The following is a 26,077-nucleotide window of genomic DNA, read 5'->3' as shown; positions in this document are numbered from 1 at the left end:
TTGAGGCAGTTTTGGGACCTGGGAAGACCCTGAAGTAATAAACAAATTATAAGGTCTTCATAATCTTATGGCGTGTACCTTATGTGTAGACATGTGACCTTATATACACATGTTTCTTATGATGACTTGTTTTCTGAGGCAGATTTTTGGGAACTGCCACCCTGGGTTCATTTGGGGGAAATAATGCCTTACAGACCAGGAATTCTGTTGATTTTAATGCATGGCATCGTTCCAACTTTACTTTACTGTGAGTGTTTCTCACAGAATGACGGTTCATCAATTTCTATACTGAGGGGGTTAAATTCTAAAATTGTATATGTATGTGTAAGATCAGGAACCTTCAGGATATGGAACCGGAGAGAGGTTCTCTCTTCCAGTCTCTCTGTGACATATAGGCCAAAATCCTGTTGCTTAGTGTTGCTACACTAGAGAAGGTTCTCTGAATCAGTGAGGATCCATAAGTCAACTCCTCCATAAGTTCCACTGAATCAAATGGGCCTCCCATAACTCCAATTTACTATGCTAAAGTACGTTGTAGTTAGACTAGGCCATTTGAATCTGTGGAATTTACGGAGGAGGTGACTCAACAAATCCCCAAAGATTCAATGGGTCTGCTCTAGTGCAATTGATTATGTATGTAACAGAATTTTGGTCATTGTTTTAACTGGGAATCCTAGTCATAAGACTCAAATATAGGTTTATAGGACTTTCCCAGGATTTTCAGATATTACCACTGCCATGTTAGCTCAGACTTCTTCAGAATCAAAATGATTATCACAATACCTGTACTCTTGATACTGCTTTTATTTCTGTATCGGAACAGCCAGGATACATTCAACATTTTTGCCATATATAAGTACAGTGTTTTAACAGGTATGTACCATCGTGTGGGCCGCATACTTGTAAGAAGCATTCTTATAACCCAGAAGGCATATAATAACTATTTACAACTTATATGTCTAGGAAAGCCTTAAAGTTACTTGCATATGCTCCCTTCTGTGTGTATTACCAAACCTTAATTCCAAGCTAGTAATGTCATTTTTGAATTCATTTGAATTCCAGTTTAGAGTCCCACTCAGTTTCGTTATTGCCTTTCAGCCACTTTAGACCCTTTCCATGAGACAATTGTTCTGACCATAAAATTTGATTCCGAAAGTTTTTTTATTAAGCTGGTAGGCTATTACAACCTTTTCTTAAGATCAATGTCAAAAAAAAAAAAAAAAAAAAAAAAAAGACAGTTCTTAATGTTTAGGTGCCTTTCATGTCTATCTGACACACACGTGCAGAAAAACTGGAATCTTTCTTTTCAGTGCATGTCATTAGAATGAATAAGTTTACCATGAAACCACATATTAGTATGATATGTGATCTGAGAGAATGAACAATAATTTTCCTTGCCACACTGCATTATGACACAAAAAAGAGGCTTGCTGAACCTTTGCATTGACACTGTGGTGAATTATCATTTGGTAAAGGCTCTTCAGTAAGTGACTATTGTACATTTGACTCTTGACAAGTAGCATTTTCCATAATGTATATGTGGGTATTTAGTAAGCTAACTATTTTGTCCTGCAAAGTGGTATGAAACATTGAGGTGAAATCCAGGGAAACGGGAAATGGTTAAATTGCCATATCTTGGCAGGAAAGATAAAGGGTCAAATTACACTTAAGACAAAAGCCTGCTTCTTCTTCTTACAGTATTATCTGTCTAGGCAATGCAAAATGTTTATCTTGGTGCCTGAGACACAACATATCCAACAAAACTGTGCTATTTTCCAACGGACCAGTTACAGACCAGAAACAAGTTGATTTGCTAAATGGGGACTGAGACAACGCTGTGTTAAAATAAGGGTGCACTTTTCCTCTTAAGGGTGCACTCCTTCTATATACGGAATCAGTGTCTCATCTACTGAGGCTCACAGACAACCAGTTTAAATGATTATGTGCACACCTGTAAATAACAGCATGATGTGGTAAACAGTCATCTGTGGATGTCCTGTATCCCCTATGACAGCGATAAACCTTCTCACTCAGTTGGAGATGCAGAAGCTACATGAAAAAAAATCTAGTATTGGCTGCCAGCTTGTGACAAGCTAGCCACCTGCCATCTGTATCAGAGTATTGCATTCAGTTATGGGCTGTCCATCACATACACCTGAAAGCAGCCTTTGCAGCAGCATGACTAAAGCTGATTCTTACGTATAACAGCAAAGGCACACACAGCTGGTTTGTCACAGAATGGGCAAGCAACAATTCTTCTGTGATTACCAAGTTGATAGACAGTCATGATAGTTGACAGAAAACTCCAAAGGCACACAAACACAGGTGTTAGGACACTGACATTAAGATCTCAACAGTAAAAAGACATTTTAGAAGCAGCATTTAGATATGCTGTACCAGGACATTAGAATGTGTTACATTAACAGCCCTTCCAGCACTTCAGAAAAATAGCATTACCATTGCAGGGCTGGTGCAAGGTAGGCATGTTGGTGGAAATATATATGCATGACATTGAACTTGCCTTAGCTGTTGATAGGTAAGATATTTTGGGCCATATTTTTCATAAAGCAGCAGCAGAAGTACAGTTTTTTTTTAAAAAAAATCTTTAAAAAGAAACATGATTTTCATTATCCCAGTGCTAGCTTCTATTAATTTTCAGAAAAATGTTTAGACAAATTGCTCGGATACTCAGACAGTCGTGTATAATCTGTCATCCTATCTTGGTTTCTCTACACAGATCTGAAGAAAGAACTCGGATCTCTGAAGCTTTCATTGGAAGAATGAATACCTTTGTCAGTAGTTTTGTTTGTCTGTGTTTGCTTACACATATCGTACCTAAGAAACTATTCTTTCTACATTTTCCATGAATTTGTAAACCCTAATGGTACTATAAAATATTTCTTAGGTCACTTTAATGTAATACACTATCTTCTCATGCTCGAAAAGCAGTTACGTTTCCTGTTTTTTGTTATTTTTTTTCATATGCTTGAATTTTATCAGAAGAAACCATGTCATTTTGATGACTCTTGAATGTTTTGGGAACCTGCTTTTTCCTTCTCTAGTAGTATCAATTCAGTTCTTGCTGAAGATGAAACAACGGGCACAGAAGACATGTCTCCTGAAGTTTCAATATCTTTCTCCGTGATTATCTCTTTTGGTGGTAAGGTTTCTTGTGCATCAAAAAAAGTCTCTGATTTTTCTGTTGGACTATCATCATCCTGAGCTATTTCTTCGTTTGGATCTATCTCCTCTTCTTTATCACCTTCCTTGCCTTTTTTGGTGGGTGATGCAAAACCTAATTTGGGAAATCTAAACCACGCAGCTTTTTCAGATTGTTTGGCCAAGTCACTTTCTGATGTGGATGGGTCATCAGGCTGAGTTTCTTCTGCAAATGATTTTTGAACATCAGGTTTAGTATCGGAGCCTGTATCATCGACGGAGGAAGAAAACCCAATGCTTGGAAACCAAAATTTAAATCTGCCAGTAGATTTCTTACTATCAGTTTTTTCTTTCTGATCTGTTGGCTCTTCTTCAGTAACTACAACATTAGTTTCTTCTGTGACGTCCACGGTTGGTTCAGACATCTGTTTAGACTGCTTATCTTCTGCAGATTCACTGGCAGACTGTACTTCAACTGTAAACGCTTTCATTTTTGTCAGTGTTGTAGTGGAAGATGTTCCTTTATCCGATTCACCATCTCCACCTTTGTCAGGTATTTTAAGTTCAACAAAACCAGTCATTTGTGTTGCTTCTCCTGAACCTTCATCCGAAGCATGATGATCTTTACTTGTGTACGTTTCATTCACATATTCTGAAGAAGACAATGTGATTGGTCTGTCTAAGCTCACATGTGATTCTTGAATTTTCACTTTGAGAAGAGAAAACCCCAAAGAAGCAGTTTTAACTTCTGTGGGAGGAATCTCAGATTCTTTCACTATTTCAGTGGAGAAAGATTCTGGCATCTCAACATCACTGGAGCCACATTCAGATTTACCTTGTAATTTTATTTCTTCACCCTCAGCGTACAGTTCTTGGATATGCTGTGGCACACCAGAAATAAATGAATCTGGAGATGGAAGTTTTATCTCAAGTCGTGTTGTCTGAACATCTGGTTCAATCAGTGTTGTAATTTTAGCTACTGATTTTTGGATTTTGACATCCATGGTGTCTATTTTCTCTGTAGGAAATCCAGTGCTAAATTCTACTGGCCTTTGTACGTGTGTGGTTCTCTCTTCAGAAGAAAGCTCTGTAGATGGAACTCTGTGTTCCACCTGTGTTCTTTGAATGGTAGGTTTGGACAGAGTTGTGATCTTGACCTTTGATTTCTGGATACTATAACTCGTGTCTCCTACTTTCTCTTCAGGAACTGGAATCCTGAATCCTATTTGAGATGCATCATCACTATCAGAAACAGCACACTTCATATCTGTTGCCCCTTCTGAAGTTAAAATTTGACCTTCGGTAGTGAGTGTGCTGTGTGTGAACTTGAGTATTTTCAGTTTGGGAATATGGAAGCCCAGCTCTGAATCTCCAAATTGTTTGTCCATAACATCTGCTGTTTTTTCTGAAAAATCTAACTTTGAACCTTTCATAACGGCCTTTTCATCCTGAACTCCAAATTTCTCTCCTTCAGATTTAGCCACTGATGTCTTGGCCTCTATCTTGGTTTGATCACCATGAACTTCAGAACTCTGTGATTTGGTACGTAAACTGCCAAGCTTTGGTATCTTGAACTTAGCTGCTTTTTTCCTGCTTGATCCATCTCTCTCTTCTACTTTCATGTCACTTTCTGTGACTACCTCTTTTTCATACTCTTCAGTTGGGAAGTCAATTATTTCAAAGCCTTCATCCGTAACTGAAACATCAATTTTCATTTCTGAAGGGACAACATCAACCTCTTCTTGGTCAGCTGGAATCTCAGTAGTCTTTGTAGTGGACCATCCAAATGAAGGCACCCCAAACTTTGGCATTTTGAAGAGGCTTTCTTTTCCCTGAATATCTTTTTTGGGTGATTTAATTTTGCTTTCCATCTTTTCACCTTTTGCTGCTGCAGAGGGGCTTTGTACAACCATCTCTGTCTCGATAACAGCAGTATCAATTTCCACATCTGCTTCTCTTGTAGGAATTTTGGTAGAGGATTCCTCAGCCATTGATTTGGCTTTGTACTGCTGAGCTGAAACATCACATTTAGGGAGATTTACATCAATATCCAATTCTGGTACACTGATTTCCGATGTAGATACAGTGACTGTAGGTTTATGAATTTGTAAAGTTTCAGCACCATGCTTAACTATATCAGCATATGTTTTTGTCCCTTGAGCACTTAATTTACTATCTGCTTTTCCAGAGGTTTGTGAAAGGGTGCCTTCACTCCAAAGTAGGCCACTGTCAGATCCCTTTTCTTTTCCCACTGAAATTCCTCTAATCTCCTCTTGTGGAAGCACGACTTCGCATTCTAAAACATCCTTTCCAGAATATGTTTCAGTATCAATACGGGTTGGAACTTCAGGGGCCTTTATTTCAACTCGTACTTTTCCAGTGCTGCCTTCAACTTCAGCATCATCTTTTTTCCCCTTTGATGATGATCGCCCAAATGAAGGCATCCTGAACTTTGGCATTTTAAACCATCCCTGAGATTCCTCAGTCTGTCCTTCTTCAGACTTCACTTTATGTTCTCCTTCTACTTTTATATCCATTTCACCAGAGCTGACAACAGACACATCAGATGCTTTGATCTCAACACTGGGAGCTTCTGGTATTGTAATTTTCCCAACTGAAATCTTTGTTTCTGATTCAGTAGCCTCAGCTTTAAGTTCCAAGGTTGGAATGTCTCTATCAAGTATCTCTATTTCTGTTGGCGCCTGTTGTTGAGTTATTCCAGATTCTTCTCTGATGCCACTTTCAGACCCTTCTCCTTCAGATGAAATTCCAAACATTGGCATTTTGAGTTTTGGCAATCTAATCTTCCCCTCAGTGCTATCGGTTTTTCTACTTGCCCTATCCACATCAGTTTCACCTTTGAACCCTGTTTCCCAGCTCTTCAATTTAAATGAACTATCTATTACAGGTAGCCCAACATCAGCTTTAACATCTCTTTGGAGAGTTTTGATTTCTGCTTTTGATATATCTTTTGGCATTTTAATGCTTATTTCAGTTTCTTCTTCTTTTCTTGTGGAAAAACTCCTTTCTATGTCAGGTATTTGAACCAAAGCCGTATCTCTTTCAACGTCTGCTTCTACTTTTGACATGCTACCTTGTGATTTCGGTAACTTTGTCCTAGGCAGTGAAATTTTGGGCATGGTAAAATGAGGCCTTTTCATCTGACCTTTTTTGGTAGTTGCTTCAGCATCTTGGTCCATGAGGACTTCTTGATCTTGTGATAGACTTTCCTTTATTTCTTCATCTTTGTCTGCAGTCTGCTTAGTTTCTTCTAGAGGTTCTTGAATGCTAGTTTTCAAGCTTGCTTCTTTTTTAGGTGACCAATTAAATGACGGTAATTTGAATTTTGGCATTTTGAAATGTTCTTCTTTCTCTTCTGCATCTACACGTTCAGCTTTAATTTCTTGCTGAATCTTTGCTTCCATGCCACCTGAATCTTGAGTCTCTCTCTCTGGTTGTGTCAGAGGAAGACTAGCTGATGGTAATGCTACATCCACAGCTATAGCCCTCATATCAATTGTAGGAATTTGTGTTTTTTTAATGCCCTCACCTTGAACAGTTTTTTCTGTTCCAGTTATATCAAATACTGCAGCGTCGATGGCAATATCAGCAATATCTGTTGTTTTCCTCAGTTGAGGAACAGCAGTGTCCTCAGATGGTAGACTAGTATCAATTTCTGGGGCTTTTCCCTTAGAAAATGAGATTCCGAATTTTGGCATTTGAAATTTTGGCTTTTTAATCTTTACATCAATACCTTCAGTTTTTACCTCACCTACATTTACAGATATTTCAGTGGAATGTCCTTCAAGATTTAATTCTGGACCTGGCACCATAGACACCTTAGATCCTGGTTTACTTGTACTTTCACCAATATCTCCCAGTTTTAATTCTGGTTTTGAAACACTGACATCAAGTACAGGATGTTCAGCATCACTTTTACTTAAGCAGACTTCCATATCTATTTTAGGACTTTTAATTTCAGACCTGGAAATTTGCAGGCCTGGGAGCTCAACTTTGGGCCTCTGGGAGCCCTCACTAACAACAGTAGAACTGAAGTCTTTTTCTGGTACTGAAACATCTCCTTCAGCTGTAAGAATTCTCATGCCAGTATAGGCTTCTGGTACAGATATTTCAGCTTTATGAGTCTTCATTTTGGAAAGAGATATTTTTGGCATGCTAAATTGAGGCATTCTAATCCTACTCTTTTCACTGTCTTTTTCCTCAGAAATAGAACACTCCAGTTCTACAGTCTGGCCTTCAACAGACTCTACAGTAAGTGTTAATTCCGATTCAATGTCACTAGCAGATATTCCACCTAAAGGTTCTTCTAGATTTGCATTCGTACCAGCAGTAACACTTGCTTCTTTCTTCGGAGACCAGCTAAATGATGGTAGCTTGAATTTGGGCATTTTAAACTTGCTGTCTTTTCCAACAGTGTCCTTTTCATCGGTTTCACTTTTCTGATCTTTGCTGTTGAAAGGAGAAACCACGGAAGGCTCCATGAGCTCGGGTTTGAGTTCGGGCTGGGGCAATTCTGCATCCGGTAAGGTGATTTCTGCTCCTGCACTTGCCTTCCCTTTAGGGAGAGATACTCCAAACTTGGGCATGTGGAACTTTGGCATTTTGAACCTGCTGTCCACTCCTTCCAGCTTCACGTCAGGGCCTTCCATGGAAATGTCAACCGAGGGTGCCTCCATTTCTAGTCCTGGAGCTTTAAGTTCTCCAGCTGGAAGCTTAACGTCAGGGTCTGAGAGGCTGACGTCAGCAGCAAGGTCCCCTGCTTTCAGCTCTGGTTTGGGAATGGTGACCTCAGCGGTGGGAAGCGTGGCCTCCACTTCAGGCAGGGAGACATCCACGTCAACTTTGGGTGCTTTGATATCTGTTTTGGAGAAGCCCATGCTGGGCATCTTGAACTTTGGCATGTGCATTCTCATTCTGCCGCCATCGATGCTGCCTTCGGCCTCAGGAACCTTGACGGAGACCTCTGCCTCCGGCCCTTCAAGTTTGGCTTTGGGAAGCGACACGTCAGCTTCGACCTTGGGTAGGCTGACTCCCATGTGTGGGGTCTTGACTTTGGGGACTTTGACGCTTGGTATCTTTACATCAGGCATTTTGAATTTGCCCTTCTCTCCAACCTCTAGTTCCACGCTCGGTGCCTGGATTTCTGCTTCTGGCAGCTTTACGTCGGCTGCCACATCCACAGAGGGCAACGTTGCTCCGACTTTGAGTTCGGGCTTGGGCAATTCCGCATCCGGTAAGGTGATTTCTGCTCCTGCACTTGCCTTCCCTTTAGGGAGAGATACTCCAAACTTGGGCATGTGGAACTTTGGCATTTTGAACCTGCTGTCCACTCCTTCCAGCTTCACGTCAGGGCCTTCCACGGAAATGTCAACTGAGGGTGCCTCCATTTCTAGTCCTGGAGCTTTAAGTTCTCCAGCTGGAAGCTTAACGTCAGGGCCGGAGAGGCTGACGTCAGCAGCAAGGTCCCCTGCTTTCAGCTCTGGTTTGGGAATGGTGACCTCAGCGGTGGGAAGCGTGGCCTCCACTTCAGGCAGGGAGACATCCACGTCAACTTTGGGTGCTTTGATATCTGTTTTGGAGAAGCCCATGCTGGGCATCTTGAACTTTGGCATGTGCATTCTCATTCCGCCGCCCTCGATGCTGCCTTCGGCCTCAGGAACCTTGACGGAGACCTCTGCCTCCGGCCCTTCAAGTTTGGCTTTGGGAAGCGACACGTCAGCTTCGACCTTGGGTAGGCTGACTCCCACGTGTGGGGTCTTGACTTTGGGGACTTTGACGCTTGGCATCTTTACATCAGGCATTTTGAATTTACCCTTCTCTCCAACCTCTAGTTCCACGCTTGGTGCCTGGATTTCTGCTTCTGGCAGCTTTACGTCGGCTGCCACGTCCACAGAGGGCAACGTTGCTCCGACTTTGAGTTCGGGCTTGGGCAATTCCGCATCCGGTAAGGTGATTTCTGCTCCTGCACTTGCCTTCCCTTTAGGGAGAGATACTCCAAACTTGGGCATGTGGAACTTTGGCATTTTGAACCTGCTGTCCACTCCTTCCAGCTTCACGTCAGGGCCTTCCACGGAAATGTCAACCGAGGGTGCCTCCATTTCTAATCCTGGAGCTTTAAGTTCTCCAGCTGGAAGCTTAACGTCAGGGCCGGAGAGGCTGACGTCAGCAGCAAGGTCCCCTGCTTTCAGCTCTGGTTTGGGAATGGTGACCTCAGCGGTGGGAAGCATGGCCTCCACTTCAGGCAGGGAGACATCCACGTCAACTTTGGGTGCTTTGATATCTGTTTTGGAGAAGCCCATGCTGGGCATCTTGAACTTTGGCATGTGCATTCTCATTCCGCCGCCCTCGATGCTGCCTTCGGCCTCAGGAACCTTGACGGAGACCTCTGCCTCCGGCCCTTCAAGTTTGGCTTTGGGAAGCGACACGTCAGCTTCGACCTTGGGTAGGCTGGCTCCCATGTGTGGGGTCTTGACTTTGGGGACTTTGACGCTTGGCATCTTTACATCAGGCATTTTGAATTTACCCTTCTCTCCAACCTCTAGTTCCACGCTTGGTGCCTGGATTTCTGCTTCTGGCAGCTTTACGTCGGCTGCCACGTCCACAGAGGGCAACGTTGCTCCGACTTTGAGTTCGGGCTTGGGCAATTCCGCATCCGGTAAGGTGATTTCTGCTCCTGCACTTGCCTTCCCTTTAGGGAGAGATACTCCAAACTTGGGCATGTGGAACTTTGGCATTTTGAACCTGCTGTCCACTCCTTCCAGCTTCACGTCAGGGCCTTCCACGGAAATGTCAACCGAGGGTGCCTCCATTTCTAGTCCTGGAGCTTTAAGTTCTCCAGCTGGAAGCTTAACGTCAGGGCTGGAGAGGCTGACGTCAGCAGCAAGGTCCCCTGCTTTCAGCTCTGGTTTGGGAATGGTGACCTCAGCGGTGGGAAGCGTGGCCTCCACTTCAGGCAGGGAGACATCCACGTCAACTTTGGGTGCTTTGATATCTGTTTTGGAGAAGCCCATGCTGGGCATCTTGAACTTTGGCATGTGCATTCTCATTCCGCCGCCCTCGATGCTGCCTTCGGCCTCAGGAACCTTGACGGAGACCTCTGCCTCCGGCCCTTCAAGTTTGGCTTTGGGAAGCGACACGTCAGCTTCGACCTTGGGTAGGCTGACTCCCACGTGTGGGGTCTTGACTTTGGGGACTTTGACGCTTGGCATCTTTACATCAGGCATTTTGAATTTAGCCTTCTCTCCAACCTCTAGTTCCACACTCGGTGCCTGGATTTCTGCTTCTGGCAGCTTTACGTCGGCTGCGACGTCCACAGAGGGCAACGTTGCTCCGACTTTGAGTTCGGGCTTGGGCAATTCCGCATCCGGTAAGGTGATTTCTGCTCCTGCACTTGCCTTCCCTTTAGGGAGAGATACTCCAAACTTGGGCATGTGGAACTTTGGCATTTTGAACCTGCTGTCCACTCCTTCCAGCTTCACGTCAGGGCCTTCCACGGAAATGTCAACCGAGGGTGCCTCCATTTCTAGTCCTGGAGCTTTAAGTTCTCCAGCTGGAAGCTTAACGTCAGGGCCGGAGAGGCTGATGTCAGCAGCAAGGTCCCCTGCTTTCAGCTCTGGTTTGGGAATGGTGACCTCAGCGGTGGGAAGCGTGGCCTCCACTTCAGGCAGGGAGACATCCACGTCAACTTTGGGTGCTTTGATATCTGTTTTGGAGAAGCCCATGCTGGGCATCTTGAACTTTGGCATGTGCATTCTCATTCCGCCGCCCTCGATGCTGCCTTCGGCCTCAGGAACCTTGACGGAGACCTCTGCCTCCGGCCCTTCAAGTTTGGCTTTGGGAAGCGACACGTCAGCTTCGACCTTGGGTAGGCTGACTCCCACGTGTGGGGTCTTGACTTTGGGGACTTTGACGCTTGGCATCTTTATATCAGGCATTTTGAATTTACCCTTCTCTCCAACCTCTAGTTCCACGCTCGGTGCCTGGATTTCTGCTTCTGGCAGCTTTACGTCGGCTGCCACGTCCACGGAGGGCAATGTTGCTCCGACTTTGAGTTCGGGCTTGGGCAATTCCGCATCCGGTAAGGTGATTTCTGCTCCTGCACTTGCCTTCCCTTTAGGGAGAGATACTCCAAACTTGGGCATGTGGAACTTTGGCATTTTGAACCTGCTGTCCACTCCTTCCAGCTTCACGTCAGGGCCTTCCACGGAAATGTCAACCGAGGGTGCCTCCATTTCTAGTCCTGGAGCTTTAAGTTCTCCAGCTGGAAGCTTAACGTCAGGGCCGGAGAGGCTGATGTCAGCAGCAAGGTCCCCTGCTTTCAGCTCTGGTTTGGGAATGGTGACCTCAGCGGTGGGAAGCGTGGCCTCCACTTCAGGCAGGGAGACATCCACGTCAACTTTGGGTGCTTTGATATCTGTTTTGGAGAAGCCCATGCTGGGCATCTTGAACTTTGGCATGTGCATTCTCATTCCGCCGCCCTCGATGCTGCCTTCGGCCTCAGGAACCTTGACGGAGACCTCTGCCTCCGGCCCTTCAAGTTTGGCTTTGGGAAGTGACACGTCAGCTTCGACCTTGGGTAGGCTGACTCCCACGTGTGGGGTCTTGACTTTGGGGACTTTGACGCTTGGCATCTTTACATCAGGCATTTTGAATTTACCCTTCTCTCCAACCTCTAGTTCCACGCTCGGTGCCTGGATTTCTGCTTCTGGCAGCTTTACGTCGGCTGCCACGTCCACGGAGGGCAACGTTGCTCCGACTTTGAGTTCGGGCTTGGGCAATTCCGCATCCGGTAAGGTGATTTCTGCTCCTGCACTTGCCTTCCCTTTAGAGAGAGATACTCCAAACTTGGGCATGTGGAACTTTGGCATTTTGAACCTGCTGTCCACTCCTTCCAGCTTCACGTCAGGGCCTTCCACGGAAATGTCAACCGAGGGTGCCTCCATTTCCAATCCTGGAGCTTTAAGTTCTCCAGCTGGAAGCTTAACGTCAGGGCCGGAGAGGCTGACGTCAGCAGCAAGGTCCCCTGCTTTCAGCTCTGGTTTGGGAATGGTGACCTCAGCGGTGGGAAGCGTGGCCTCCACTTCAGGCAGGGAGACATCCACGTCAACTTTGGGTGCTTTGATATCTGTTTTGGAGAAGCCCATGCTGGGCATCTTGAACTTTGGCATGTGCATTTTCATTCCGCCGCCCTCGATGCTGCCTTCGGCCTCAGGAACCTTGACGGAGACCTCTGCCTCCGGCCCTTCAAGTTTGGCTTTGGGAAGCGACACGTCAGCTTCGACCTTGGGTAGGCTGACTCCCACGTGTGGGGTCTTGACTTTGGGGACTTTGACGCTTGGCATCTTTACATCAGGCATTTTGAATTTACCCTTCTCTCCAACCTCTAGTTCCACGCTTGGTGCCTGGATTTCTGCTTCTGGCAGCTTTACGTCGGCTGCCACGTCCACAGAGGGCAACGTTGCTCCGACTCTGAGTTCGGGCTTGGGCAATTCCGCATCCGGTAAGGTGATTTCTGCTCCTGCACTTGCCTTCCCTTTAGGGAGAGATACTCCAAACTTGGGCATGTGGAACTTTGGCATTTTGAACCTGCTGTCCACTCCTTCCAGCTTCACGTCAGGGCCTTCCACGGAAATGTCAACCGAGGGTGCCTCCATTTCTAGTCCTGGAGCTTTAAGTTCTCCAGCTGGAAGCTTAACGTCAGGGCCGGAGAGGCTGATGTCAGCAGCAAGGTCCCCTGCTTTCAGCTCTGGTTTGGGAATGGTGACCTCAGCGGTGGGAAGCGTGGCCTCCACTTCAGGCAGGGAGACATCCACGTCAACTTTGGGTGCTTTGATATCTGTTTTGGAGAAGCCCATGCTGGGCATCTTGAACTTTGGCATGTGCATTCTCATTCCGCCGCCCTCGATGCTGCCTTCGGCCTCAGGAACCTTGACGGAGACCTCTGCCTCCGGCCCTTCAAGTTTGGCTTTGGGAAGTGACACGTCAGCTTCGACCTTGGGTAGGCTGACTCCCACGTGTGGGGTCTTGACTTTGGGGACTTTGACGCTTGGCATCTTTACATCAGGCATTTTGAATTTACCCTTCTCTCCAACCTCTAGTTCCACGCTCGGTGCCTGGATTTCTGCTTCTGGCAGCTTTACGTCGGCTGCCACGTCCACGGAGGGCAACGTTGCTCCGACTTTGAGTTCGGGCTTGGGCAATTCCGCATCCGGTAAGGTGATTTCTGCTCCTGCACTTGCCTTCCCTTTAGAGAGAGATACTCCAAACTTGGGCATGTGGAACTTTGGCATTTTGAACCTGCTGTCCACTCCTTCCAGCTTCACGTCAGGGCCTTCCACGGAAATGTCAACCGAGGGTGCCTCCATTTCCAATCCTGGAGCTTTAAGTTCTCCAGCTGGAAGCTTAACGTCAGGGCCGGAGAGGCTGACGTCAGCAGCAAGGTCCCCTGCTTTCAGCTCTGGTTTGGGAATGGTGACCTCAGCGGTGGGAAGCGTGGCCTCCACTTCAGGCAGGGAGACATCCACGTCAACTTTGGGTGCTTTGATATCTGTTTTGGAGAAGCCCATGCTGGGCATCTTGAACTTTGGCATGTGCATTTTCATTCCGCCGCCCTCGATGCTGCCTTCGGCCTCAGGAACCTTGACGGAGACCTCTGCCTCCGGCCCTTCAAGTTTGGCTTTGGGAAGCGACACGTCAGCTTCGACCTTGGGTAGGCTGACTCCCACGTGTGGGGTCTTGACTTTGGGGACTTTGACGCTTGGCATCTTTACATCAGGCATTTTGAATTTACCCTTCTCTCCAACCTCTAGTTCCACGCTTGGTGCCTGGATTTCTGCTTCTGGCAGCTTTACGTCGGCTGCCACGTCCACAGAGGGCAACGTTGCTCCGACTCTGAGTTCGGGCTTGGGCAATTCCGCATCCGGTAAGGTGATTTCTGCTCCTGCACTTGCCTTCCCTTTAGGGAGAGATACTCCAAACTTGGGCATGTGGAACTTTGGCATTTTGAACCTGCTGTCCACTCCTTCCAGCTTCACGTCAGGGCCTTCCACGGAAATGTCAACCGAGGGTGCCTCCATTTCTAATCCCGGAGCTTCAAGTTCTCCAGCTGGAAGCTTAACGTCAGGGCCGGAGAGGCTGACGTCAGCAGCAAGGTCCCCTGCTTTCAGCTCTGGTTTGGGAATGGTGACCTCAGCGGTGGGAAGCGTGGCCTCCACTTCAGGCAGGGAGACATCCACGTCAACTTTGGGTGCTTTGATATCTGTTTTGGAGAAGCCCATGCTGGGCATCTTGAACTTTGGCATGTGCATTCTCATTCCGCCGCCCTCGATGCTGCCTTCGGCCTCAGGAACCTTGACGGAGACCTCTGCCTCCGGCCCTTCAAGTTTGGCTTTGGGAAGCGACACGTCAGCTTCGACCTTGGGTAGGCTGACTCCCACGTGTGGGGTCTTGACTTTGGGGACTTTGACGCTTGGCATCTTTACATCAGGCATTTTGAATTTACCCTTCTCTCCAACCTCTAGTTCCACGCTCGGTGCCTGGATTTCTGCTTCTGGCAGCTTTACGTCGGCTGCCACGTCCACGGAGGGCAACGTTGCTCCGACTTTGAGTTCGGGCTTGGGCAATTCCGCATCCGGTAAGGTGATTTCTGCTCCTGCACTTGCCTTCCCTTTAGGGAGAGATACTCCAAACTTGGGCATGTGGAACTTTGGCATTTTGAACCTGCTGTCCACTCCTTCCAGCTTCACGTCAGGGCCTTCCACGGAAATGTCAACCGAGGGTGCCTCCATTTCTAATCCTGGAGCTTCAAGTTCTCCAGCTGGAAGCTTAACGTCAGGGCCGGAGAGGCTGACGTCAGCAGCAAGGTCCCCTGCTTTCAGCTCTGGTTTGGGAATGGTGACCTCAGCGGCGGGAAGCGTGGCCTCCACTTCAGGCAGGGAGACATCCACGTCAACTTTGGGTGCTTTGATATCTGTTTTGGAGAAGCCCATGCTGGGCATCTTGAACTTTGGCATGTGCATTCTCATTCCGCCGCCCTCGATGCTGCCTTCGGCCTCAGGAACCTTGACGGAGACCTCTGCCTCCGGCCCTTCAAGTTTGGCTTTGGGAAGCGACACGTCAGCTTCGACCTTGGGTAGGCTGACTCCCACGTGTGGGGTCTTGACTTTGGGGACTTTGACGCTTGGCATCTTTACATCAGGCATTTTGAATTTACCCTTCTCTCCAACCTCTAGTTCCACGCTCGGTGCCTGGATTTCTGCTTCTGGCAGCTTTATGTCGGCTGCCACGTCCACGGAGGGCAACGTTGCTCCGACTTTGAGTTCGGGCTTGGGCAATTCCGCATCCGGTAAGGTGATTTCTGCTCCTGCACTTGCCTTCCCTTTAGGGAGAGATACTCCAAACTTGGGCATGTGGAACTTTGGCATTTTGAACCTGCTGTCCACTCCTTCCAGCTTCACGTCAGGGCCTTCCACGGAAATGTCAACCGAGGGTGCCTCCATTTCTAGTCCTGGAGCTTTAAGTTCTCCAGCTGGAAGCTTAACGTCAGGGCCGGAGAGGCTGACGTCAGCAGTAAGGTCCCCTGCTTTCAGCTCTGGTTTGGGAATGGTGACCTCAGCGGTGGGAAGCGTGGCCTCCACTTCAGGCAGGGAGACATCCACGTCAACTTTGGGTGCTTTGATATCTGTTTTGGAGAAGCCCATGCTGGGCATCTTGAACTTTGGCATGTGCATTCTCATTCCGCCGCCCTCGATGCTGCCTTCGGCCTCAGGAACCTTGACGGAGACCTCTGCCTCCGGCCCTTCAAGTTTGGCTTTGGGAAGCGACACGTCAGCTTCGACCTTGGGTAGGCTGACTCCCACGTGTGGGGTCTTGACTTTGGGGACTTTGACGCTTGGCATCTTTACATCAGGCATTTTGAATTTACCCTTCTCTCCAACCTCTAGTTCCACGCTCGGTGCCTGGATTTCTGCTTCTGGCAGCTTTACGTCGGCTGCCACGTCCACAGAGGGCAACGTTGCTCCGACTTTGAGTTCGGGCTTGGGCAATTCCGCATCCGGTAAGGTGATTTCTGCTCCTGCACTTGCCTTCCCTTTAGGGAGAGATACTCCAAACTTGGGCATGTGGAACTTTGGCATTTTGAACCTGCTGTCCACTCCTTCCAGCTTCACGTCAGGGCCTTCCACGGAAATGTCAACCGAGGGTGCCTCCATTTCTAGTCCTGGAGCTTCAAGTTCTCCAGCTGGAAGCTTAACGTCAGGGCCGGAGAGGCTGACGTCAGCAGCAAGGTCCCCTGCTTTCAGCTCTGGTTTGGGAATGGTGACCTCAGCGGTGGGAAGCATGGCCTCCACTTCAGGCAGGGAGACATCCACGTCAACTTTGGGTGCTTTGATATCTGTTTTGGAGAAGCCCATGCTGGGCATCTTGAACTTTGGCATGTGCATTCTCATTCCGCCGCCCTCGATGCTGCCTTCGGCCTCAGGAACCTTGACGGAGACCTCTGCCTCCGGCCCTTCAAGTTTGGCTTTGGGAAGCGACACGTCAGCTTCGACCTTGGGTAGGCTGACTCCCACGTGTGGGGTCTTGACTTTGGGGACTTTGACGCTTGGCATCTTTACATCAGGCAGTTTGAATTTACCCTTCTCTCCAACCTCTAGTTCCACGCTCGGTGCCTGGATTTCTGCTTCTGGCAGCTTTACGTCGGCTGCCACGTCCACAGAGGGCAACGTTGCTCCGACTTTGAGTTCGGGCTTGGGCAATTCCGCATCCGGTAAGGTGATTTCTGCTCCTGCACTTGCCTTCCCTTTAGGGAGAGATACTCCAAACTTGGGCATGTGGAACTTTGGCATTTTGAACCTGCTGTCCACTCCTTCCAGCTTCACGTCAGGGCCTTCCACGGAAATGTCAACCGAGGGTGCCTCCATTTCTAATCCCGGAGCTTCAAGTTCTCCAGCTGGAAGCTTAACGTCAGGGCCGGAGAGGCTGACGTCAGCAGCAAGGTCCCCTGCTTTCAGCTCTGGTTTGGGAATGGTGACCTCAGCGGTGGGAAGCGTGGCCTCCACTTCAGGCAGGGAGACATCCACGTCAACTTTGGGTGCTTTGATATCTGTTTTGGAGAAGCCCATGCTGGGCATCTTGAACTTTGGCATGTGCATTCTCATTCCGCCGCCCTCGATGCTGCCTTCGGCCTCAGGAACCTTGACGGAGACCTCTGCCTCCGGCCCTTCAAGTTTGGCTTTGGGAAGCGACACGTCAGCTTCGACCTTGGGTAGGCTGACTCCCACGTGTGGGGTCTTGACTTTGGGGACTTTGACGCTTGGCATCTTTACATCAGGCATTTTGAATTTACCCTTCTCTCCAACTTCTAGTTCCACGCTCGGTGCCTGGATTTCTGCTTCTGGCAGCTTTACGTCGGCTGCCACGTCCACAGAGGGCAACGTTGCTCCGACTTTGAGTTCGGGCTTGGGCAATTCCGCATCCGGTAAGGTGATTTCTGCTCCTGCACTTGCCTTCCCTTTAGGGAGAGATACTCCAAACTTGGGCATGTGGAACTTTGGCATTTTGAACCTGCTGTCCACTCCTTCCAGCTTCACGTCAGGGCCTTCCACGGAAATGTCAACCGAGGGTGCCTCCATTTCTAATCCCGGAGCTTCAAGTTCTCCAGCTGGAAGCTTAACGTCAGGGCCGGAGAGGCTGACGTCAGCAGCAAGGTCCCCTGCTTTCAGCTCTGGTTTGGGAATGGTGACCTCAGCGGTGGGAAGCGTGGCCTCCACTTCAGGCAGGGAGACATCCACGTCAACTTTGGGTGCTTTGATATCTGTTTTGGAGAAGCCCATGCTGGGCATCTTGAACTTTGGCATGTGCATTCTCATTCCGCCGCCCTCGATGCTGCCTTCGGCCTCAGGAACCTTGACGGAGACCTCTGCCTCTGGCCCTTCAAGTTTGGCTTTGGGAAGCGACACGTCAGCTTCGACCTTGGGTAGGCTGACTCCCACGTGTGGGGTCTTGACTTTGGGGACTTTGACGCTTGGCATCTTTACATCAGGCATTTTGAATTTACCCTTCTCTCCAACCTCTAGTTCCACGCTCGGTGCCTGGATTTCTGCTTCTGGCAGCTTTACGTCGGCTGCCACGTCCACAGAGGGCAACGTTGCTCCGACTTTGAGTTCGGGCTTGGGCAATTCCGCATCCGGTAAGGTGATTTCTGCTCCTGCACTTGCCTTCCCTTTAGGGAGAGATACTCCAAACTTGGGCATGTGGAACTTTGGCATTTTGAACCTGCTGTCCACTCCTTCCAGCTTCACGTCAGGGCCTTCCACGGAAATGTCAACCGAGGGTGCCTCCATTTCTAATCCCGGAGCTTCAAGTTCTCCAGCTGGAAGCTTAACGTCAGGGCCGGAGAGGCTGACGTCAGCAGTAAGGTCCCCTGCTTTCAGCTCTGGTTTGGGAATGGTGACCTCAGCGGTGGGAAGCGTGGCCTCCACTTCAGGCAGGGAGACATCCACGTCAACTTTGGGTGCTTTGATATCTGTTTTGGAGAAGCCCATGCTGGGCATCTTGAACTTTGGCATGTGCATTCTCATTCCGCCGCCCTCGATGCTGCCTTCGGCCTCAGGAACCTTGACGGAGACCTCTGCCTCCGGCCCTTCAAGTTTGGCTTTGGGAAGCGACACGTCAGCTTCGACCTTGGGTAGGCTGACTCCCACGTGTGGGGTCTTGACTTTGGGGACTTTGACGCTTGGCATCTTTACATCAGGCATTTTGAATTTACCCTTCTCTCCAACCTCTAGTTCCACGCTCGGTGCCTGGATTTCTGCTTCTGGCAGCTTTACGTCGGCTGCCACGTCCACAGAGGGCAACGTTGCTCCGACTTTGAGTTCGGGCTTGGGCAATTCCGCATCCGGTAAGGTGATTTCTGCTCCTGCACTTGCCTTCCCTTTAGGGAGAGATACTCCAAACTTGGGCATGTGGAACTTTGGCATTTTGAACCTGCTGTCCACTCCTTCCAGCTTCACGTCAGGGCCTTCCACGGAAATGTCAACCGAGGGTGCCTCCATTTCTAATCCCGGAGCTTCAAGTTCTCCAGCTGGAAGCTTAACGTCAGGGCCGGAGAGGCTGACGTCAGCAGCAAGGTCCCCTGCTTTCAGCTCTGGTTTGGGAATGGTGACCTCAGCGGTGGGAAGCGTGGCCTCCACTTCAGGCAGGGAGACATCCACGTCAACTTTGGGTGCTTTGATATCTGTTTTGGAGAAGCCCATGCTGGGCATCTTGAACTTTGGCATGTGCATTCTCATTCCGCCGCCCTCGATGCTGCCTTCGGCCTCAGGAACCTTGACGGAGACCTCTGCCTCCGGCCCTTCAAGTTTGGCTTTGGGAAGCGACACGTCAGCTTCGACCTTGGGTAGGCTGACTCCCACGTGTGGGGTCTTGACTTTGGGGACTTTGACGCTTGGCATCTTTACATCAGGCATTTTGAATTTACCCTTCTCTCCAACCTCTAGTTCCACGCTCGGTGCCTGGATTTCTGCTTCTGGCAGCTTTACGTCGGCTGCCACGTCCACAGAGGGCAACGTTGCTCCGACTTTGAGTTCGGGCTTGGGCAATTCCGCATCCGGTAAGGTGATTTCTGCTCCTGCACTTGCCTTCCCTTTAGGGAGAGATATTCCGAACTTGGGCATGTGGAACTTTGGCATTTTGAACCTGCTGTCCACTCCTTCCAGCTTCACGTCAGGGCCTTCCACGGAAATGTCAACCGAGGGTGCCTCCATTTCTAGTCCTGGAGCTTTAAGTTCTCCAGCTGGAAGCTTAACGTCAGGGCTGGAGAGGCTGACGTCAGCAGTAAGGTCCCCTGCTTTCAGCTCTGGTTTGGGAATGGTGACCTCAGCGGTGGGAAGCGTGGCCTCCACTTCAGGCAGGGAGACATCCACGTCAACTTTGGGTGCTTTGATATCTGTTTTGGAGAAGCCCATGCTGGGCATCTTGAACTTTGGCATGTGCATTCTCATTCCGCCGCCCTCGATGCTGCCTTCGGCCTCAGGAACCTTGACGGAGACCTCTGCCTCCGGCCCTTCAAGTTTGGCTTTGGGAAGCGACACGTCAGCTTCGACCTTGGGTAGGCTGACTCCCACGTGTGGGGTCTTGACTTTGGGGACTTTGACGCTTGGCATCTTTACATCAGGCATTTTGAATTTACCCTTCTCTCCAACCTCTAGTTCCACGCTTGGTGCCTGGATTTCTGCTTCTGGCAGCTTTACGTCGGCTGCCACGTCCACGGAGGGCAACGTTGCTCCGACTTTGAGTTCGGGCTTGGGCAATTCCGCATCCGGTAAGGTGATTTCTGCTCCTGCACTTGCCTTCCCTTTAGGGAGAGATACTCCAAATTTGGGCATGTGGAACTTTGGCATTTTGAACCTGCTGTCCACTCCTTCCAGCTTCACGTCAGGGCCTTCCACGGAAATGTCAACCGAGGGTGCCTCCATTTCTAATCCAGGAGCTTTAAGTTCTCCAGCTGGAAGCTTAACGTCAGGGCCGGAGAGGCTGACGTCAGCAGCAAGGTCCCCTGCTTTCAGCTCTGGTTTGGGAATGGTGACCTCAGCGGTGGGAAGCGTGGCCTCCACTTCAGGCAGGGAGACATCCACGTCAACTTTGGGTGCTTTGATATCTGTTTTGGAGAAGCCCATGCTGGGCATCTTGAACTTTGGCATGTGCATTCTCATTCCGCCGCCCTCGATGCTGCCTTCGGCCTCAGGAACCTTGACGGAGACCTCTGCCTCCGGCCCTTCAAGTTTGGCTTTGGGAAGCGACACGTCAGCTTCGACCTTGGGTAGGCTGACTCCCACGTGTGGGGTCTTGACTTTGGGGACTTTGACGCTTGGCATCTTTACATCAGGCATTTTGAATTTACCCTTCTCTCCAACCTCTAGTTCCACGCTTGGTGCCTGGATTTCTGCTTCTGGCAGCTTTACGTCGGCTGCCACGTCCACAGAGGGCAACGTTGCTCCGACTTTGAGTTCGGGCTTGGGCAATTCCGCATCCGGTAAGGTGATTTCTGCTCCTGCACTTGCCTTCCCTTTAGGGAGAGATACTCCAAACTTGGGCATGTGGAACTTTGGCATTTTGAACCTGCTGTCCACTCCTTCCAGCTTCACGTCAGGGCCTTCCACGGAAATGTCAACCGAGGGTGCCTCCATTTCTAGTCCTGGAGCTTTAAGTTCTCCAGCTGGAAGCTTAACGTCAGGGCCGGAGAGGCTGACGTCAGCAGCAAGGTCCCCTGCTTTCAGCTCTGGTTTGGGAATGGTGACCTCAGCGGTGGGAAGCGTGGCCTCCACTTCAGGCAGGGAGACATCCACGTCAACTTTGGGTGCTTTGATATCTGTTTTGGAGAAGCCCATGCTGGGCATCTTGAACTTTGGCATGTGCATTCTCATTCCGCCGCCCTCGATGCTGCCTTCGGCCTCAGGAACCTTGACGGAGACCTCTGCCTCCGGCCCTTCAAGTTTGGCTTTGGGAAGCGACACGTCAGCTTCGACCTTGGGTAGACTGACTCCCACGTGTGGGGTCTTGACTTTGGGGACTTTGACGCTTGGCATCTTTACATCAGGCATTTTGAATTTACCCTTCTCTCCAACCTCTAGTTCCACGCTCGGTGCCTGGATTTCTGCTTCTGGCAGCTTTACGTCGGCTGCCACGTCCACGGAGGGCAACGTTGCTCCGACTTTGAGTTCGGGCTTGGGCAATTCCGCATCCGGTAAGGTGATTTCTGCTCCTGCACTTGCCTTCCCTTTAGGGAGAGATACTCCGAACTTGGGCATGTGGAACTTTGGCATTTTGAACCTGCTGTCCACTCCTTCCAGCTTCACGTCAGGGCCTTCCACGGAAATGTCAACCGAGGGTGCCTCCATTTCTAATCCTGGAGCTTCAAGTTCTCCAGCTGGAAGCTTAACGTCAGGGCCGGAGAGGCTGACGTCAGCAGCAAGGTCCCCTGCTTTCAGCTCTGGTTTGGGAATGGTGACCTCAGCGGTGGGAAGCGTGGCCTCCACTTCAGGCAGGGAGACATCCACGTCAACTTTGGGTGCTTTGATATCTGTTTTGGAGAAGCCCATGCTGGGCATCTTGAACTTTGGCATGTGCATTCTCATTCCGCCGCCCTCGATGCTGCCTTCGGCCTCAGGAACCTTGACGGAGACCTCTGCCTCCGGCCCTTCAAGTTTGGCTTTGGGAAGCGACACGTCAGCTTCGACCTTGGGTAGGCTGACTCCCACGTGTGGGGTCTTGACTTTGGGGACTTTGACGCTTGGCATCTTTACATCAGGCATTTTGAATTTACCCTTCTCTCCAACCTGTAGTTCCACGCTCGGTGCCTGGATTTCTGCTTCTGGCAGCTTTACGTCGGCTGCCACGTCCACAGAGGGCAACGTTGCTCCGACTTTGAGTTCGGGCTTGGGCAATTCCGCATCCGGTAAGGTGATTTCTGCTCCTGCACTTGCCTTCCCTTTAGGGAGAGATACTCCAAACTTGGGCATGTGGAACTTTGGCATTTTGAACCTGCTGTCCACTCCTTCCAGCTTCACGTCAGGGCCTTCCACGGAAATGTCAACCGAGGGTGCCTCCATTTCTAATCCTGGAGCTTCAAGTTCTCCAGCTGGAAGCTTAACGTCAGGGCCGGAGAGGCTGACGTCAGCAGTAAGGTCCCCTGCTTTCAGCTCTGGTTTGGGAATGGTGACCTCAGCGGTGGGAAGCGTGGCCTCCATTTCAGGCAGGGAGACATCCACGTCAACTTTGGGTGCTTTGATATCTGTTTTGGAGAAGCCCATGCTGGGCATCTTGAACTTTGGCATGTGCATTCTCATTCCGCCGCCCTCGATGCTGCCTTCGGCCTCAGGAACCTTGACGGAGACCTCTGCCTCCGGCCCTTCAAGTTTGGCTTTGGGAAGCGACACGTCAGCTTCGACCTTGGGTAGGCTGACTCCCACGTGTGGGGTCTTGACTTTGGGGACTTTGACGCTTGGCATCTTTACATCAGGCATTTTGAATTTACCCTTCTCTCCAACCTCTAGTTCCACGCTCGGTGCCTGGATTTCTGCTTCTGGCAGCTTTACGTTGGCTGCCACATCCACAGAGGGCAACGTTGCTCCGACTTTGAGTTCGGGCTTGGGCAATTCTGCATCCGGTAAGGTGATTTCTGCTCCTGCACTTGCCTTCCCTTTAGGGAGAGATACTCCAAACTTGGGCATGTGGAACTTTGGCATTTTGAACCTGCTGTCCACTCCTTCCAGCTTCACGTCAGGGCCTTCCACGGAAATGTCAACCGAGGGTGCCTCCATTTCTAGTCCTGGAGCTTTAAGTTCTCCAGCTGGAAGCTTAACGTCAGGGCTGGAGAGGCTGACGTCAGCAGCAAGGTCCCCTGCTTTCAGCTCTGGTTTGGGAATGGTGACCTCAGCGGTGGGAAGCGTGGCCTCCACTTCAGGCAGGGAGACATCCACGTCAACTTTGGGTGCTTTGATATCTGTTTTGGAGAAGCCCATGCTGGGCATCTTGAACTTTGGCATGTGCATTCTCATTCCGCCGCCCTCGATGCTGCCTTCGGCCTCAGGAACCTTGACGGAGACCTCTGCCTCCGGCCCTTCAAGTTTGGCTTTGGGAAGCGACACGTCAGCTTCGACCTTGGGTAGGCTGACTCCCACATGTGGGGTCTTGACTTTGGGGACTTTGACGCTTGGCATCTTTACATCAGGCATTTTGAATTTACCCTTCTCTCCAACCTCTAGTTCCACGCTCGGTGCCTGGATTTCTGCTTCTGGCAGCTTTACGTCGGCTGCCACATCCACAGAGGGCAACGTTGCTCCGACTTTGAGTTCGGGCTTGGGCAATTCCGCATCCGGTAAGGTGATTTCTGCTCCTGCACTTGCCTTCCCTTTAGGGAGAGATACTCCAAACTTGGGCATGTGGAACTTTGGCATTTTGAACCTGCTGTCCACTCCTTCCAGCTTCACGTCAGGGCCTTCCACGGAAATGTCAACCGAGGGTGCCTCCATTTCTAGTCCTGGAGCTTTAAGTTCTCCAGCTGGAAGCTTAACGTCAGGGCCGGAGAGGCTGACGTCAGCAGCAAGGTCCCCTGCTTTCAGCTCTGGTTTGGGAATGGTGACCTCAGCGGTGGGAAGCGTGGCCTCCACTTCAGGCAGGGAGACATCCACGTCAACTTTGGGTGCTTTGATATCTGTTTTGGAGAAGCCCATGCTGGGCATCTTGAACTTTGGCATGTGCATTCTCATTCCGCCGCCCTCGATGCTGCCTTCGGCCTCAGGAACCTTAATGGAGACCTCTGCCTCCGGCCCTTCAGGTCTGGCTTTGGGAAGGGACACGTCCACTTCCACCTTGAAATCATTTTCTCTTTCTTTTTTTCCACTTTCATCTCTTTGAATAGGAACTGTTTTTTCTTTCAATCCCTTTTGTTTTTTCTTCCGTATCTTTGTGTGTGGGTGGGGCGTTTCCTTTGTCTCTAACTCAGTTATGTCAGCCGTTTTTAATGTCAGTGTTTGTATTTCTGATTTTTTAAATTTATCTTCTTGTTTTGTTGTAATTTCATATGATTTTGATTTCTTTTCCCTGGGTTTTTTAATTGTCAGTTCTACTTCTGGGTATTTTCTTGAATGATATTGGTGTTCAGAGATTTTTTCCTTTGTATATCTTTTTTGCTCTTGTTTTTCTTCTTTCCCCACTTCTTTGTACCATGACGTTGACGATCCTGTTGTGATTAGTTCTGGCATTTCTCCAGTTATATCAGTTTCATACTCAGTAAGAGGTTTTACCTCATATCTTGTCCTCTCGTCTGTGTCTTGCTTACTTCTATACATCTTGAATCCAATACTAGGAAATTTCAATTTCTTTTGACTTCCCTTTTTAACATTGGCATTGATTTCTTCTGATTGAAATTGGGATTCTGTGTCTGTGTTTGTTGGCGAGATATCTGGAATTCCATGCTCATAGGCATCTGATGTACTACGGGATCTTCTGTGTCCCAAAATCTTTTTACCCTTCATTGACTGAAACTTTGGCCAAGATAGTCTGTCCTTTTTGGGTCGTTTTGATCTTCCTACTCTTTGTTTTACAATTAAATTTGCCTGATCTTCCTCCGAGATCTTCTCTGATATATCCAAACTTTCCTTCCCCTGAGAAAGAGATTTTCAAAACAAATTAAATGGTAAATGTACAATTTATTTATTCCATATATTTTTCCCCACTAATGTAGTCATGCCTGTTATGAACTGAATGAAGTAGATGTGGAAAAAAGTTTATAATGCCTAGAAATAGTAGGTATCAAAGACAAATATTTCATAAAATTGCTTTTGTAAGGGAATGGCAATAATGAGGGAATGGAAGTAGTTGAATCATAGATGGGCAGAAACTGCCAAATTCGTTCATTTTTCAATTTATTTAAAAATATATATCCCAGCCCCACTTTCTCCAGTGGGTGCCCACTCAGAGGCAGCATCCTGATTTCCCTACCCCGCCTCTTCTTGGTGCTGCCTCTGAGTAAGTGTCCACCAGAGGAAGCAGGGCTTGGAAGCCCCCCAAACATATGTTTGGCTGAAAAACAAAGCAGCGCCATCTGCTAGTACAGCAGCTTGTGCCCATCTTTTGGATCAAATTTATGAGGCTAAGAAGACATTGCAATATATACACAGAAAGATACTCACAATTGATACAAGCATATATGAGTTACTAATAAAGATAAATGTTTAAGAATAATGTTTCTGCCTTCTTCAATTTCTCCAGTTCTTCTTGTTTAGAAATTTAGAAGAGCGCTAAACTGAATACATGGAACAGGAAGAGAGTTCTGAACTAATGTTCTACTTGTGGCTGTCTATATGAGGACAGAGATTATCTGAAAAGTAAAGCCTCT

At 48.8% G+C, this 26,077-nt stretch overlaps 1 protein-coding gene across 2 annotated transcripts in view; it reads right to left on the bottom strand.

The window, feature by feature from the left end:
* Positions 1 to 786: 786 nt before the first annotated feature.
* Positions 787 to 26,077, bottom strand: part of AHNAK2 (AHNAK nucleoprotein 2) — a 128,954-nt gene continuing 103,663 nt past the window's right edge. For both annotated transcript variants that reach the window (XM_078383835.1, XM_078383836.1), the window contains exon 7: positions 787 to 25,343. In XM_078383835.1, coding sequence (XP_078239961.1) covers positions 3,012 to 25,343 — 22,332 coding nt within the window. In that variant the 3' untranslated portion in view covers positions 787 to 3,011. The remainder of the gene's footprint in view (positions 25,344 to 26,077) is intronic.

The sequence above is a fragment of the Pogona vitticeps genome, chromosome 1, assembly GCF_051106095.1.
Source record: "Pogona vitticeps strain Pit_001003342236 chromosome 1, PviZW2.1, whole genome shotgun sequence".
In the NCBI taxonomy this organism is placed as follows: domain Eukaryota; kingdom Metazoa; phylum Chordata; class Lepidosauria; order Squamata; family Agamidae; genus Pogona; species Pogona vitticeps.
This window is presented reverse-complemented; position numbering and strand designations above follow the sequence as displayed.